Raw genomic sequence first — 16,273 nt, 5'->3', positions numbered from 1 at the left:
GAATTACACATACAGGATAGAAAAATAAACAGAGGTTCAAAGAGAATTGTTCTCATTTAGACATGGTCAGAACCATGTTGGAACAGCTCTGGTGTATATCCTTCAGATAATGCAGGATCTTGCAGTGTAAGAAGGCGCCACTCAAGGGATCCCCAAATTTCATGTGAATGGCTCCCAAAGAGTAACAAACCATTATATATTATACATGCCCATTGATTTGTTTGGGGCTGACTTTGAATGCTCAGAATTTTTCTCTCCCTCCTTTACTACACCTTGTATTGTCTTTGATTCTGCTGTTGCTGTCACTGACATTAAAATGTAGCTGCTATAAAGCAAGACTGGTTCTTCGTGGATTGTAGACTCCTTTAGGGTGGCCACTAATGCCAGTCCAGGAACAGTCGTATTTTAAGCAGCCTTGGATAGCAAGATAAGTGACATATATATTTAGTAATAAATTAAAAAATGGGGGGGGGAGAAAACCTGTGAGATAAAGGAGTAAAAATGGAAGAGAGCTGTTTGTCTGCTTTAGAAAGCCAGTTGGGTTTGGTGGTTAAGGCACCAGGTTAGAAACCAGGAAACTGTGAGTTCTATCCCTGCCTGCTGAGTGATTTTGGGCCAGGCACTCTTTCTCTACCCATGTCAGGTTTGGCCAACAAGCCAGTCAGTCAATACATGTCACAACCATCGAATCAACATTCGGTTGACCCCCCCCCCCAAAAAAAGACAGACAGAGAGAGAGAGAGAGAGGGAGGGAGGGAGGGAGGGGTGGACTTGCAGGAAAATACTAGGAAGAAAAAAAAATAAGTTGGTTTGCTTTATCCAGTGCAGTCAATCCTAATGATCAGTTGTTTTCTAAATCAGTTTTCTTTGTTTCAGACCAACTAGTACTATAATTGGAGAGCGAATATTTGGGAGATTCATATATGCAAAGAATTTGCTCTAATGCTGAGTTGTAAACATAAAGAGAAAGAAGTTCTATTTAGTGTATCCTATATTGAATAGAAAATTTGGAAACCCTTAGCTTTTCCTGAAGGTAAATATAGGCCACAAGATGCTATATATTAAATGAGATTTTATAAAATATGTACTTATTTATTAAGCTGAAAATCCAGATAGGATAATCAAATGCTTACAATATAATACAATAACCATTTCCAAGATTTAATAAAAATGATCGTCAGTCATTGTGCTTCACAAAAGATTTCTTTTTAATGAATAAATAATTTGATGAAATAAAAAATATTTACAATATAAACAAACGAGAAAAGCTTTGGATATAGTAATCTGATCCTCCTGTATTTTTTCCATTTTCTTAATGGATGTATATCAAATCACTTCTTCTGAAACAATACAAGTTGGACAGAAAATTGAAGTCAGCAAGATTAATATGATCTGTGGGCGTAGCTTTTAGTTCAATTCAAGCTACAGGTACTTTGTTTATTAGGAGCAAATACAATACAAATATAACTAAAGTACAGTATCAAAATGTTAGGCAGCATTCTCCACAGAACAAAAATGTATACTAGGCTTTAACAATAACAAGGATCACTGGCAACAACAAAAAATAATACAACAGAAAGGTACAAACATTGTCATTAAGACTAGAATTGTGCTCTTGGATTGATCAGATGACTAGGCAGGTATAGTAGGGCTCTTCAATGGGTTTGCATGATAGTGGTGTCCAGTCCCAGAGTGTGTTAGTGTGGGACTGTGACTCAAGCAACAGCCATACTGTGGGAAGTGGGCAGTGCAAGCATTTTTGGAAAGACTCTCTTGGGCTCTTAAAAAGAGCCAATACAAAGCAATTAAAGTGTAACACTGAGACGTTCTCATCTCATACACACAGATATCATGAAGCAACACGCTTGGACTGTGCTAGTGAAACATTTTGCCTCCCCCAACATTACTTGCAGTATCAGCCAGAATTCAAGTACTCCAAAGCCACTTCATAGCAGAATTTATATTGATCCTGGAGAGTCAAAACAAGAAAAGGAAGTAAGTTAGTTGTAGTAAGGAGTTAAAGAAAATCAAGTTGTGTAATGAATTAATTACAAATATTTTATGAAAAAGTTTTCTGTGTAGATTTTTTTTGTATCTATCAGACAGGACCACTGCGATTCAGTCTGAAAAACACATGTGCATTGGTAATAAGATCATAGAGATATACAATGTAGTCTGCCATAAGTGGAAAACTTGGAAATCTAGATTAAAAAGATCCCTGCGTGCGTCTTGCAAGAAATAAAATAACAAATAGTGATTATACAGCATAAACTAAATACTTTATTTCACTACCTAAGAAGACTTTTTAGTAAATTGTCAAATAATGCCACTGGAATTTCTTCATGACTAAAGGACCAACACAACTTCTTATAGTAATGATGAACAAAATAGACCGTATCTTGACCTACTGAATTGTTATATAAGCATGTGCATACTTGCGCACACATAAAACACCAATGGCCTTTCAGCCTTTCTACATTTGAAGTAGTTTCACCCAGTACAACACAAGAAAATAATTGCTCCTGGCCCTTTGTTTCTGAACTCTTTTAATCTTTCTTCAAGATAGAAGAACCATAATTAAATGCAATACACTAAATGTCAAACTGAAATTCACAGTCTTGATAAATATTAGATTAAGCTATTTATAAAATATATAATTTGAGAATCTGACAGTTCGCTTTACATGACTATTATTTCTGCCATACAAAGTCTGCTCTCTTTTTGGATTGCCCTGCCAGAAAAAGAAAATTAATAAGGGCGTTCTGTTTAAAGTTGTTATATTTGCACAAAAAAGTCTAACACACACCTTGAACAAGACTCAAGAAGTAGCATAAAAATATTTTTATAAGTCAAGTGATTTCATTATCTCCTTTAGAAAACAACAAACTTGCTTTTATGAACAGTACTCAACATAAATCACAAAAATGTCATATGCTTTATGAGAACAGAAATAATTTTCTACTTAGTGGTACAGTTTAAAGAGCTCCTACCAGAAGGTCCACCATATTCGGCTTATTATTCCTCAGAGTCTTCACAGCATGGAATACATCAACAGCCCTCTGGTGTTGTAGCATTTCACAAACAATACTGATTGCACAAAACGTCCCACTGCGGCCACCACCATTTCTATAAGATAAACAACAAAATGACTTGATTACGTTTTAGATTTTATTATTACAGTACTTAAAGATTTTTTTCACCTTATTCTCCTAAAATAAGGTTATTTTATTTTATTAAACAACCAATGAGTGTTCATGTTATCTAAATAATCCATCCACAGACTGGATTTGCTGTACAACAGGCTAAACAGAATAAATATTTACTGTTTGTGACAAGTCTTGCTATTGCCTTTGGCATCCTAGAATTCTCATCTTCCCAGCTTTTAAGCTTATGCACAAAATTACTTTATCCACACTTGTTAGGCTAAGTTAAAAATTATATTAGGAATCATGTTAACAATGCAACTTGAGTTGAGCAATGCATTGGTGATATATAGATATATAATATGTTTGATTTGTATTTTACCTGTCATTCAAGAGATCAAAGCAATATATGCAGTATTCCTATTTTTTATTTTTCTCTACCAAACAACCCTGTCAAGTGGTCTGAACTGAGAGAGATTGATTGACATAATGTCTTCAACTGTTCTTACATGGGTTGGGGTGGATTAGCATCTTCGTCTTTCTACTCTCAAAATACCTCATAACAATTAATGGTTAACTTTATATAACACTTAACATTTCGGTTTTGGTCTCCTGGACTATATAAAATTGACAACTGTGGCCTGTTCAAAAAGCCATATTAAAATAAATCAGGATTTACTTCAATCTTGAATGTTTGTGTTGATACTGAAATCTACAATATTTTATCCATTTGCTACTGAGGATTTTTGAGAGTTCCAATTTTTATTACATTATTTATTAAATTATCAAATGTTATTAATCAGAAATAATTATTTCAGAAAAAAATACCCTGTTTTCTAAACTAAGTGGAACTATTATGATTATTTGCTCAGACCTGACCAAGAGGACACCTACCTTAGACATCTAGACCAGTGGTTCTCAACCTGTGGGTCGGGACCCCATTTGGGGTCAAATGACCATTTCACGGGGGTCGCCAAACAAGGCTGTCCGCCATTTCCCCCCCTTTTCTTTGGCCACGCCCCTGGTACCCGGTGATGTATAAGTGGTTGGGGGGTCACCACAACATGGGGAACTGTATTATGGGGTCGCGGCATTAGAAAGGTTGAGAACCACTGATCTAGACTACTGCAACATCGTCGTACATGAATCTATCTTATAGCTTTTAAAGAACATACATATGCTGTTATGAAAATGACAATGAGCTTTGAGATCAGGACCACATTATATCTTTCCTTTAGCAATTGTGAATGGTATCAGTTTGTTTTTGTACACACTTCAAATGACTGATGACCTTTAAAAGGTTATGATCGTTACACAATACCTTTAAACTTCTTTCTCCCATACAAGATCTGATGGAAAAACATATTTCTATGATCAAACTGTGAGAGGGATAGAAGAAAGAGTCTAACTTACAACAATTTGCAACAATGCCAAAAATAACAAAAAAGCTTCTTTCAATATATAAGGAACAAGAAGAAAGTCAATAAAATGATCAGATCAGTAATGGGAAAAGACAGCAAGAAGATGATGGACACAGGGAGAAAGGGGAATTTCTTAATTCCTTATTTGCATCTATTTTCACACACGAGGAAAAAAATAACACAACCTATCAAAAGCAGCACTGTGGGAGACAGAATAGAAATGCAGATCAAAATAGATAAGGAATTGGTAAAAGAACACCTATACATTTTAGACAAGTTCAAACCACTAGGACCAGATGATTTCTATCCCAGGGTACTGAAAGAACTGACAGATGTGATCTTGGAATCACGAAACAAAATCTTTCAAAGCTCCTGGAGCCCAGGGGAACTATCAAGATAAAAAAGAGCTGATGTGATTGCAAGCCTCAAGAAAGGGAAAAAGGTGGATCCAGGAAACTATAGACCAATCAGCTTGGTATCAATACTTGGGAAAACCCTGGAAAAGATAATCAAGCAGTGGATTTCTGAGCACCTAGAAATGAACAAGATCATCTCTTGAAGTCAGCATGGGTTTGTTAAAAACAGATCATTCCAGACAAACCTTATTGTCTTCTTTGATAAAGTGACTAAATTGGTGGATCAGGGAAGAGTTGTGGATATAGTTTACTCTGACTTCAGTAAGGCATTTGACAAAGCTTACTTCTTGGCAACCATGTGGGATAGACAGTACCACCACCAGATGGAAACAGGGAAACAAAGAAAATTGATGGCCCTAGTGGTCCACTAAGTCTGTCCTTTGAGTTTTTTTGTTTTCTTTTAAATGTATTTACTTATTTTTTTTATTTTATTTTTGTTGGATGATAGTTACGTGTTTATCCCAAGCATGTTTAAACTGATGACTGACCCACTACCTTCCCTGGAAGTTGGTTCCAACCTTTATATTTTATTTTATTTTATTATTTCATTTTATTCATTATTTTATTTTATTTCTATTTTATTTATTAAATTTAGCCTAAGTTTCCACTACTCTTACTGTGAAGTAATACTTTCTAAGATTACTTTTGAACTTTCCTCCCGTCAGTTTGAGGTTATACCCCTGTATCCTTGACTTTTGCTGAATATTGAAAATACTGCCTTCTAGAACCTTATTCACACCCTTAATATATTTAAAGGTTCCAATCATGTTTTTTCCTCTCCCTTCTGTCCTCCAGCTATACAATCCTTCCTGATATGTTTTGTTCCTTGGACCATTTTTGTTGCTCAGTCTCATCAATAGTTTTTTTTTAAGTGTGATCTCCAAAAGTGGACACAGTATTTCAAATGGGGTCTGACTAAAAACCTTTATAGCAGGATTAGGACCTCCTTTTTCCTGCTGTTAATCCTTTAATGATGCATCCCAGAATTTTGTTTGCCTTCACAGCTGCCTGGTCGCATTGTTTACTCATTTTGCAGTCATACACTTTCAGCACACCTAAATCCTTTTCTTCTATTGCTCTAACACCATACCCCACCAATAGTGTACCCTGCCAGAGGATTCTTTTTCCCTAAGTGCATGATCTTACATTTAGAAACACTGGACTGCAGTTTCCACATTTTTGGTCAATTTTCTAGCAATGCCAAATCATTTTCCATGTTACAAATACTCTATTGTACAACAAGAAGTTCCCTCAGATCTCTGTGATGAATACCATCCAGACCCATTGCTTTATTAAGCTTTAAAAGGACTAGCTCACCTGCACCTCTAAAAACCCTGGAAAAAACTGGTCTGATTGATCCTCTAACCTGTTTTTGTTACTGGCTTCTACTTCTGAGAAAACTGAGCAGAAGCATTTGTTTAGATGGTTTGCAATAGCCAAGTATCCCTTAACATAAGAATTGTTTGCATTTTTGATTTTGGTGATTGTGCAGTTTTTTTCTCCTTCTGTTGCTGATGTACCTAAAAAAGGTTTTAGGTACATTAGCGACAGAAGGAGCAAAAATTGTGCAGATGGATTCTAAGTTGCCTGACCGACTGTATTCAGCATGTAGTCCTCAATGGAACTATGTCTACATGGAGGACAGCATATAGTGGGATGCCTCAAGGTTCTGTCTTGAGCCCAGTGCTCATCAACATCTTCATAACTTATCTAGATAAGAGATAGAAGGAGAACTTAACAAATTTGCAGACAACATCAAACTAAGTGGAATTGCCAACACTTTGGGAGATAGATTCAACATTCAGAAGGATCTTGACAACTTGACCATTGGGCCCTATATCTGTATCCTCAGGTATAGATTCATATCTATGTTAAAACTGAACAGCACTCCCTCAACAGAGGGGCAGGGATACAACAACTATCTCCTGTTTACAATGCAGTCCTTTCAACAGTCCCAAGACGGTTCCACACCCATCTACACTCTGATTCAGATGACTCTGAGGATACAGATAAAATCCCAAGTGGCCTTAACAACTGTCTGAGAGACACCAACGCTCAGAGTGCTAATGACCAGATAACTGCAAAGAATATAAATCCTTCCATTCCCCACTAGCTGGTTAGAACTGAAAAAGCTTCTTGGATGAGAAGTGAAACATTTTCAAAGAAAAAACTCCTAATTGCCTTTTGGAGAAAGCACCTTTGGGAAAAGTGAATATACAGTATATTAGGATTTTCAATGGCACATTCCTTACATATACTAATAACTTATACCATAGATTACTCGATTGGAGAAACTGTACTTATTCCAAGAATATCAGAACTCAGAACAGTTTATTGCAAAAATGTATTGAATGAGTTTAGATGCATGATTAAAGTCAGCATGCTTTATCTTTGGTTATTTTTAGTTTTCTAGAGATTCGCTTCCATTCTAGAAACCCTGTCATTTCCACAGCTATTCTAATTAGCATCTTTTAGATGGCACTTCATTGAAAATAATAAACCTTAATAATTACCAGAGTGCAGACTAGTTAGCTTGCAACTCTTTAAAGACAACATTCACAAATGGTTGATTTTCAAAGGAACTACAATATGGCACATCTGTCACATCCAGACATCATGAAAAGAATGCTCCCTGCTGCCAAAATACCGGATAATATTGTGCTATTCTTTCAGCATCTAATTAAACTAAAGTCATTTAAAAGGATTATGTTGGAAGTTTTTTCCCCTTCCTATTCTACCTCAAAGTGCCATGCACGTGTGCACACACACGAGAGGTGGTACAATCATTTAATATCATGAGTAATCAAGAGAGATAATATCAATTTGCATTTGAAAAACATCTCCCAGATGTGCATCGCAAAGCATGAATGAGCTAAACCTCCCAAAATAAAATATTATAATTTTTATTCAACAGGTGAGAAAACTAGAAAACAGCGTGATAAAACTACTGGACCATGATCATCTGAAAAGTGGGGTAATTTAACAAAATCTAGGTAGTATCTAATCTTTAATTTTTTTTAAAAAAACCTTATATTTCAGTCAGAAAGGCTGTGATCTGATTGCATGTACATGTGTGAGAGAAAGGTGGAGAGATACAAAGAAAGTGAAGAAATACATAAATTAATATATGCTAAGCCATGTTTTGTCCACCATTTATTGAATAATCCACAAATGGTTAGGTTCTCACAATGATTACCCGCAAAAATCAAATGGTGGGTTAACAAAATATGCCAAGCAAAATGAGCATTTATTCTGATTTGTCTTAGAGTAAGGATAGGAAGAAATGAGGAAGGTATAAAAAAGAGCAGTTGAAATATTGGTGCAGTTTAGTTATAGTCTGGTTGTCATGGAAAATGGTTTTGTAAGTGGTGGTCCAAACTACACAATATTTCAAACAAAACATTTCCCATTGTGTGTCAATTTTTTTTGTACTCAGGATTTTTTTGTTAGGCTCAATTCCTGGTGACTGTGCAGGCAAACAAAAGTATTCTCTATCTTGACCTATCCTTAGCAACAACTTTTTTCTAAAGAAATTCTTTTAATCTCGACCCCATCTATCCCTCTTATTTATCGTTTTCTTCTTCATCTCTCAACTGGCCAAATGTAGTCATTTTTTTCCTAATCCTTCGTCCCCTTGTATCACATTCCCAAAGTAGATAAATTTCTTCTTGGCCAAAAAATTGTTTTAACTTCAACTGTTCTGAACTTTATTGTCACAGAAATGTCCTTATCCTGTGTAATCTTGTCTGTCACAGCCTTTCTCAGTTTTACTTCTCTAGCATACTGTCCCCCTTTATTCTTAAGCCTAAGAAAATCAAATTATCTATCACTCATCTACAGTTAATCAGATGTAAGCTAAACAATCTTGTTTGCATCTCTGACTGTTAACTGTGCTGATGTCCATTTAGTGCAGTGGTTCTCAACCTTTTTAATGCCGTGACCCCCAACCAGTCGTAAGTCAAGGACTACTCAACCGGTCGTAAGTCGAGGACTACTCAACTGGTGCAGCACTGTTCGCAGAATGGGACTTTTGGAGGGCTCAGCAGGGCAGAGACAGCCTGGACAATTCCTATTGGCTTTTGAAAGCCAACAGAATTAGACTCTATTCAAGAGAGTCTATTCTATTGGCTTTCAAAAGCCAATAGAATAAAAGGGAGTAGCACAGCTAAGGAAAAGGGGGAAAAATGGCGGACTGCATTGTTTGGCGACCCCCGTGAAATGGTCGTTCGACCCCAAATGGGGTCCCGACCCACAGGTTGAGAACCACTGATTTAGTGCTACCAAGTGACACTACAAGAACAAAACTGATTTTTTTCCAGCTGAAATTTCAATCTAATATTACCAGCTATGGAAAAAACAACCTTCTATCACCATACAGAACATTGATTCTATGATGCCTTTAGGCTTCAGGTTCTCCATTCAGTACAGTATTTTTCTTCCTTATTTTTCACCAAGGATTACTAATCTATTGCTTGTCTGACCACTAGATGGTAGCAAAGAGTTAGAGCTTTTGGTTTGTCTTGGCTGCCACCTAGCATCTTTCTATCTTCCTTTAATCTCTTTTGTCTATTAGATCTCCTCCCTGATTACTTCTGAGTATTTCTAATTCCACTGTAGTTTTTTATATGATTTTTCTGAACACAGAGAACATTTCACTTTCTTTTTACTGTTTTTCTCTTTTTGCTGACATTCTCAAATAAGATATTTTTCTTTGTTCTTTCTTACTAGTCCTAAAAGCCCCTATTCATGCTCTTCTCATTTTTGACATTTTTAGACTATTTTTACTTCAATTTTACAATGCCCCATTTCTTTGTACGGCTCATCAAATTCTCTAGTGCATAATTGATTGTCTGAATCTGTTCTTTACATTGATCTTATATTCTTACTGCATACCGCCAATATCAAATCTTGTTAACCCAGTCAGTTTCATTCTCTCAGGTTTAGCCTATATATTTGACATCAATAAATCATGATCTATTCCACCAGGCTCAATAGATTGCACTTCTCATTCTTCCATTTCCTGATATGTTGTCAGTTTGATTGCAGTGTTGTGCATCCAGTAATGTCCATATGTAGACTCTGTATTTATGTTGCTTGAAACAGATTTGACAATAAATAAAGAACTCTCTTTGCAAAAGTTTATTATATTATTTTCTTTGTCATTACACTATTGCAATCCAAATCTTCCTGAATTCCAATTATTTATTATTGGAATTCTATTCTCTACATCTCTGGGATGATTTAATTGCGTTTTCCGTACTTTGCAATTACCTGCAAAGTTACCTTCCAGCCAGTCTTTTTGAACCTCCTTCCCATGCAGTACAAATAGTATACAATATGATGCAGCAGGAAGAAGATGGGATGAAGCAGTGGCAGAAATGGTATCTTCTTCCTTACAAAGGAGCACAGTGAAACCCACCATTTTGCATCAAACAGGGTTAATAACATTACCTCTGGGAAACATATAAAAAGAGCAGAAAGACCACAATCCTCTCTGATTTAGTTCTCAGTGTGTCAATGCTCAGAGATATATTGTCTATATTGGACAATTATTAACAAACAGATTGTCTATGAGTTGGTACATTGCTTTTGAGTTGTAAATTAGGAACTCTTCAATCTGAATATTGCTTTTGCAATAATTTCACTAGGTGACTTTGGGGCAAGATATCTGCTCTCAAACTCACCCCCATCCTATAGGGACAATCATAGCTCTGACTTTACAGAGTTGTAGAATTTGAATTATATTAAAATCTAATTCAAACTCTAAACATCAGCTTCATAAGAGTTGCTGTTGTTGATCACCTTAACAGTTTTATTCACTTACAAGCAATGGACAAGTGTACGGCCTTCTCCTCCATTGTATTCTTCCTGCCACTTGTCCACTTGACGTATGAGTTTCAAAAAAGACCGTTTAGATACGGGTGTGTCTCTGTACATAGGCCATCCAAGGAACTGAAATTGTTGCACCATTCGGTAGCCATCCTGGGGCTGTGGGGACCCAGCCAACAGGTGAAGAAAAAAAGACAGCGTTATTTATTCTGAGTTCAAATAATATGCACATTACACCCTTGCCCCGAACATTGTTATAGAAGATTGCTCCTTAAAATGTTCTAAAGAAATTTACATTTTGAAGTTATGACTTTGAATCTCAGATTTGAGATGATATTTTAAACAGCTGAAAATATAGATATGCCGAAGTGAAACAATGGTACAGCTGCAAGAGCCAAATATATGATTAATATTATAGCAATCACAAACTACCAAGCTGAAATTTGCGATATAATTTCAACAGTGTTGCTCTTTTAATATGCTTGTTATTGTCAGATTTCTGAAATGAACTTTCATTCTGATGACTGATTGTTAACATGCTAAATACAGACTAATTCGTTCAGAATAACCTCTCCCTTCTTTGGCATCTTTGGAAAACTGTACTTGTCTGTTGAAATTTTCTACTAATTTATAATAAAAGGAAAAAGAAAAAATGTTTTCCTATTTCTCAGCTCTATTGACAGATACTTGTGATTTGAAAAAAGTCTTCAGGCTTATTGATTTGTTCACTCTGTAACTAATGTTCAAAAATGTTCAAAATATAAATGTGTGTATCCCCAATTCTGGCAAATAAATAAATAACCAGGTAAAAGGCCTCTCAAAGTTGTTCAGTGAGTGTTCTTCATTCTTGTATGTTATTAAGCAGTTTAACACTAACCAGATATGGTCTAGATTTTATAAATTCATCCAAATCCTGGCAACACTTTTGTTCCAGCTGAAACTTCTAGGCTGGTTCCAATTATAGAATATTACATAGACTACATTACAGATGGAATATTTTATGAGCACAGTGGATTTTTTGTATGGAATGCTTCCATCAAATAATAAACATTAAATTAAATTTGGACTCCCTAAAATGTGAATGCAAACTATATTTCTATCACTCATAAGAAAAATAAGCAAATAACTAAATAAGATCCTTACTCTTGATGCATTATAAATTCGGAATATCCGACTGATTATATCTTCTTCTAAATCAGCAGAAACAAACTCTACTTGAATAGGACCATGTCGATGAACACCATTTTCTGGCCAATATTGTGGACATAACTGTAGAAGAAAGAGATTAATTCATATGTAATTGTATTATTTAGGATGGCTCCATATACTCAACTGTGAATTTTTTTATGTGCCCATATGAGCTCCAAAGATCACAGAAGGCTATATCTACATGAAAGGATGTCATTTCTTTTTAACTGTCTGAAAAATAAGATTATTTCCAAAGACCAAAGGGTATAATGCTTGTATATAGGTTTATATATCAATGAAACTTTGCAGTCCTTCAAGAAAAGACCAATATTTTAAAGGCTTATTGTGTTTAATATATTTCGCAATTATACCTTTTTAGAAAGAAAAATGCAGAAACAATTCTCAGCCTCTAAAAATATAATCTACTTTACTACATAGGCTCCAGTGAAATTTGTAGTACACTTCTTGTATGTAAAAATATGGAATACATACATTCATACATGCATTGCAGGAGAAAACTTTTATAGAAGACACTTGGTGTTTATAATTTTACTTTTATTTACTTATTAACAAACTTGTTTTAATAAAAATGATTAGAAGATATTTAGAAAACAAAAATATAAATAAATTGAATTTAACTATTAATAATTATAATTTAAGACTAAATGGAAAGAAGAACCATTATTTTCAAACTGTTTCCAAATGTGTGATGGAAAGAAACTTTGAACTTTTTTCAAAAAGAGAACTGGGAAAAACATGCAAAGAATTCTCTGTGGAAAATATTTTGCTTCTCTGGGGAATATCACAACAAATCTTTCCTATGCTGATTATCATGGGTATGAAACACAATTTTCATTTCTTAAGGCAACTTTTTTCTTTAATCTCAACACTACTGGATATCACCAAAACCTTAGCTGCCTTCTCTTTATATAAATATCTCCTTTTTCACTTTGACAATTTGTTTCAACAGTATACTTGTAGTGTAGTAATCACAGGGGATCAAAGAGATACTCTGGACCATTTAAATAGCAGATAATATTATGTAGGCTGAGTCCTTCTTAATCCGTCCTGAATCTTCACTTTCCAATATTCCAGACATCAATTTACAAATAGGCTCAGTCAGACAGTTAAGGCCAAACAAAACAAAGCAAAACAAACTGAAAGAACCACTGAAAGATTGTATTTTGGATTTAGTTTATATCCTGCCTCTCTATTCATTTGGACATGCAAGGCTAGCAATCAATATAATGAACGCTACAAAAATAAAAATGGAAAGAAGTATTTTTAAATCTTGCAAACAACAAATAACAATTAAAAACCTGGTAAAAAAATGCATATTGCGGCTGATGCTCTAGCGGAAAAGATAATGTGTGTTACCTACATTTCCTGAGGGAAGGCCTTCCTCACCCTGGGACTAACAGGAAAATGCCCTCTATTTCATGCTGAGGATATTTTCAGACTGTAATGCTTGAGGAAGTTTGCATCAGAAGATGTAGACCTTAGCCATTTTGGCCTTTAAATGTCAGTAACAATATCTTAAATGTTGCCTAAGAAGCAATTAACAAGCAGCACACATCCTCTGATACCAGCATAATGTAACTCCAGTATCTTACACTGAATAGAAATGTAATTGGTGTATTTTGCACCCACTACAATTTTTTGACACTCTTCAAAGGCATTGTCATAAGGAATGCATTGAAATAATCAAAACTGATTGGCTCTAGGTAGGAACAATCCTTTTCTTTCTTAATATGGAATATTTTTTGGCAAAATTTAGAAACCATGCACATGAAAAAAACCTTATAGTTACTTTCATGTCATGGTCTGTAATATCACAATAGAAAGGTCATATTGATATTTTAAATCATGGTCTTCTATTTTCAAGCTAGTAATAGGAAGAAAATTGAAAAGCCATCAAATGTGGGAAAAGGATAGAGAAAGCTTTCAGCTGCATGAAGAGCATTTGTAAAAATGATGCTTGAAAATTAAAGTATTTGGGTTTTAAACATTTTAATATGATGCAAACTTTCTGAGAAGAATTGCTGGCATAATTTTGTATACCTCAAACATGTCTCCACTTGTTTGCCTCCTTTCTAGATTAAAAATATCACAATCTTTTTTCATATGGGAACTCTTCTAGCCACGTTGTCATCTTAGCTGTCCTCCTCTGAACCTTCTCCAGGTCTACTATATCCTTTTTTAATTTTCAAGTATCATGATTAGAACTACACACAATATATTATGATACTGGCATCTCTAGTTTCAATTCCATTTCTTATTATTCCTAAATGCAATTAGCCTTTTTTTATAGTGGATGCAAACTATGTTGAAAACTTTATTGAATTTACCCTTACTCCAAGATCTCATTCTTTGTTGGTCACTGTTAGTTCTTATTCCATTAGTTGTATGAGTAGTTAAATTTTTTGGCTCCAATGTGCATCACTATATACTTGCCCACATTGGATCTGCCATTTTGACATCTATTCCACTGAGAGAATCCTTTGGAGCTCTTGGCAGACTCATTATTTTTACCAGTTTGAACAATTAGTGTCATCGGTACCATAGCTATTCCATTAGTCACACCTTATTCCAAATCAATTCTAAATATGTTAAAAAGTACTAGAAAGGAGTATCACGTAGTGTTGAGGGTTTTATTCTAACCCTGTCCTGTTTCATTTAATTCATAAATGACTTGGCTGATGGATTAGAAAATGAGATTTTCACATTTTTGGATGACACAAAGCTAGGAGGATGACACAAAGCTAGGATGTTGACACTAAGCTAGGAGGATGACACAAAGCTAGGAGGATGACACAAAGCTAGGAGGATGACACAAAGCTAGGAGGATGACACAAAGCTAGGAGGATAGCAAACATTTTGTAGGACTATCAAAATTCAAGAGGACATTGACAATGGGTAGAGATCAGCTAGATGATAGTAGAAAAAAATCAAAAGCATGAGAATAGAATGGGAAGATGACATATTGAACAAAACTACACGTGAAAAGAATCCAGTCTCATAGTTGTTCATAAGCTAAACATACACCAGTGGCATGATGCATTGGCAAAAAAAAAACAACAAAAAACATCCTTGGCTGTAGCAACAGAAGAGAGTGTCAAGAAAAAGTCACTGTTCTTCTCTAATGCTGCACATTAAATAAGGTGTCCTGTTTTAGGCATCAAGTTTTTGAAAGGATGTTGATAAACTGGAGCACATCCAGAGGAGAGTAATCAAGATGATAAGTGGCCAGGAAGGAAAAATTACGATGAAAGGTTGGAGGCACTGGGTATGTTTAAGGAAGACTACAGGGAGACCTGACAGCTGTTTTTAAAGGGCTGTCGTGTAGAAGACAGGAAAGAATAGTTCAGAGTTATTTCACAAGGCAAGATAAGACACAACAGGTTTAAATACAAAGAAGTAGATTTTCTATGGACTTCTTTTTTTTCTAATGGTGAGAATTGTTCAACAATGGTACAGACTACCTTGGGAGGGGTCGGCTGTTTTAAATCGAAGGCTATTTAACAGAGGCTTCATGGCCACCTGTTGGGAATGCAGTAGTAGTGGTTTCCTGCAGAAAGTTAGACAAGGTGATTTTTCAAACCCTACATTCTAGAAATCTATCTGGCTAACCCAAAAACGGTTTCAGTGTTGTGACCTGTATGGGAAATTTCCTTCAATTTATATACCAGAACTACTTTGCCCCGCCAAAGGCTGTAAACAGTTATGAGCAAGGAGGGTTTGAAGTAACCAATCACACGAGTAACTGTATAAATTATATGGAAAAATAAAGGATAATCATTTCTTCAGTGGAAATATTCTCAAACAACAACAAAGTAATGTCAGGTGAAAAAAAAAATTCTTTTAACAAAGTGTGCATTTTCTTTTCCTGTCTCACCCTATGTACCCTAATCAACATTTTGGAACAGACATTAGAGTAGGAAACCTGGTGTAGTTGCCAACAGACAGCAGCCCTCCAAAGTTTTAAAAGGTAACCAAGGAAGGCCAATGGAAAGTTTAAAAGTTTTTCTGCTTTTGTATATTCAAAACATGGCTGAGAAGTCAAATATACTTTTTAGTAGCAACTAAACAGGTTGATCCTACAAGCCTTTCCTTGTTCACTCTGAAAATAACTCACCAGCACACAAGTTCTTTTGCCTTTCATGCATTTCCCTGGAGACCAGTGAGTGTGGTTGAGCTACAAAAATATGCAAGCGAATCCCTGAAATCTATAATTACTTGCAGAAGGGGTGTTACTTATGAACTTTAAAAGAATAAT

General features: G+C 35.3%; 1 protein-coding gene across 21 annotated transcripts in view; it reads right to left on the bottom strand.

The window, feature by feature from the left end:
• Nucleotides 1-1,184: 1,184 nt before the first annotated feature.
• The window catches only part of PTPRM (protein tyrosine phosphatase receptor type M), a 482,202-nt gene continuing 467,113 nt past the window's right edge, over nucleotides 1,185-16,273 (bottom strand). For 14 of the 21 annotated variants that reach the window (XM_039339174.1, XM_039339175.1, XM_039339177.1 and 11 more), the window contains 4 exons: nucleotides 11,953-12,078; nucleotides 10,805-10,983; nucleotides 2,991-3,126; nucleotides 1,185-1,969 (listed from right to left, as the gene is read on the bottom strand). In XM_039339174.1, the coding sequence (XP_039195108.1) occupies nucleotides 1,916-1,969; nucleotides 2,991-3,126; nucleotides 10,805-10,983; nucleotides 11,953-12,078 (495 nt within the window). In that variant the 3' untranslated portion in view covers nucleotides 1,185-1,915. The remainder of the gene's footprint in view (nucleotides 1,970-2,990; nucleotides 3,127-10,804; nucleotides 10,984-11,952; nucleotides 12,079-16,273) is intronic. The other 7 variants (XM_039339176.1, XM_039339181.1, XM_039339182.1 and 4 more) reach the window with 1 other exon arrangement.

This window comes from Crotalus tigris, unplaced genomic scaffold (assembly GCF_016545835.1).
Source record: "Crotalus tigris isolate CLP2741 ecotype Arizona unplaced genomic scaffold, ASM1654583v1 scf7180000017731.4096049, whole genome shotgun sequence".
In the NCBI taxonomy this organism is placed as follows: domain Eukaryota; kingdom Metazoa; phylum Chordata; class Lepidosauria; order Squamata; family Viperidae; genus Crotalus; species Crotalus tigris.
Note: the sequence above shows the minus strand (reverse complement) of the source record. Positions and strands in the feature narration are given on the sequence as shown.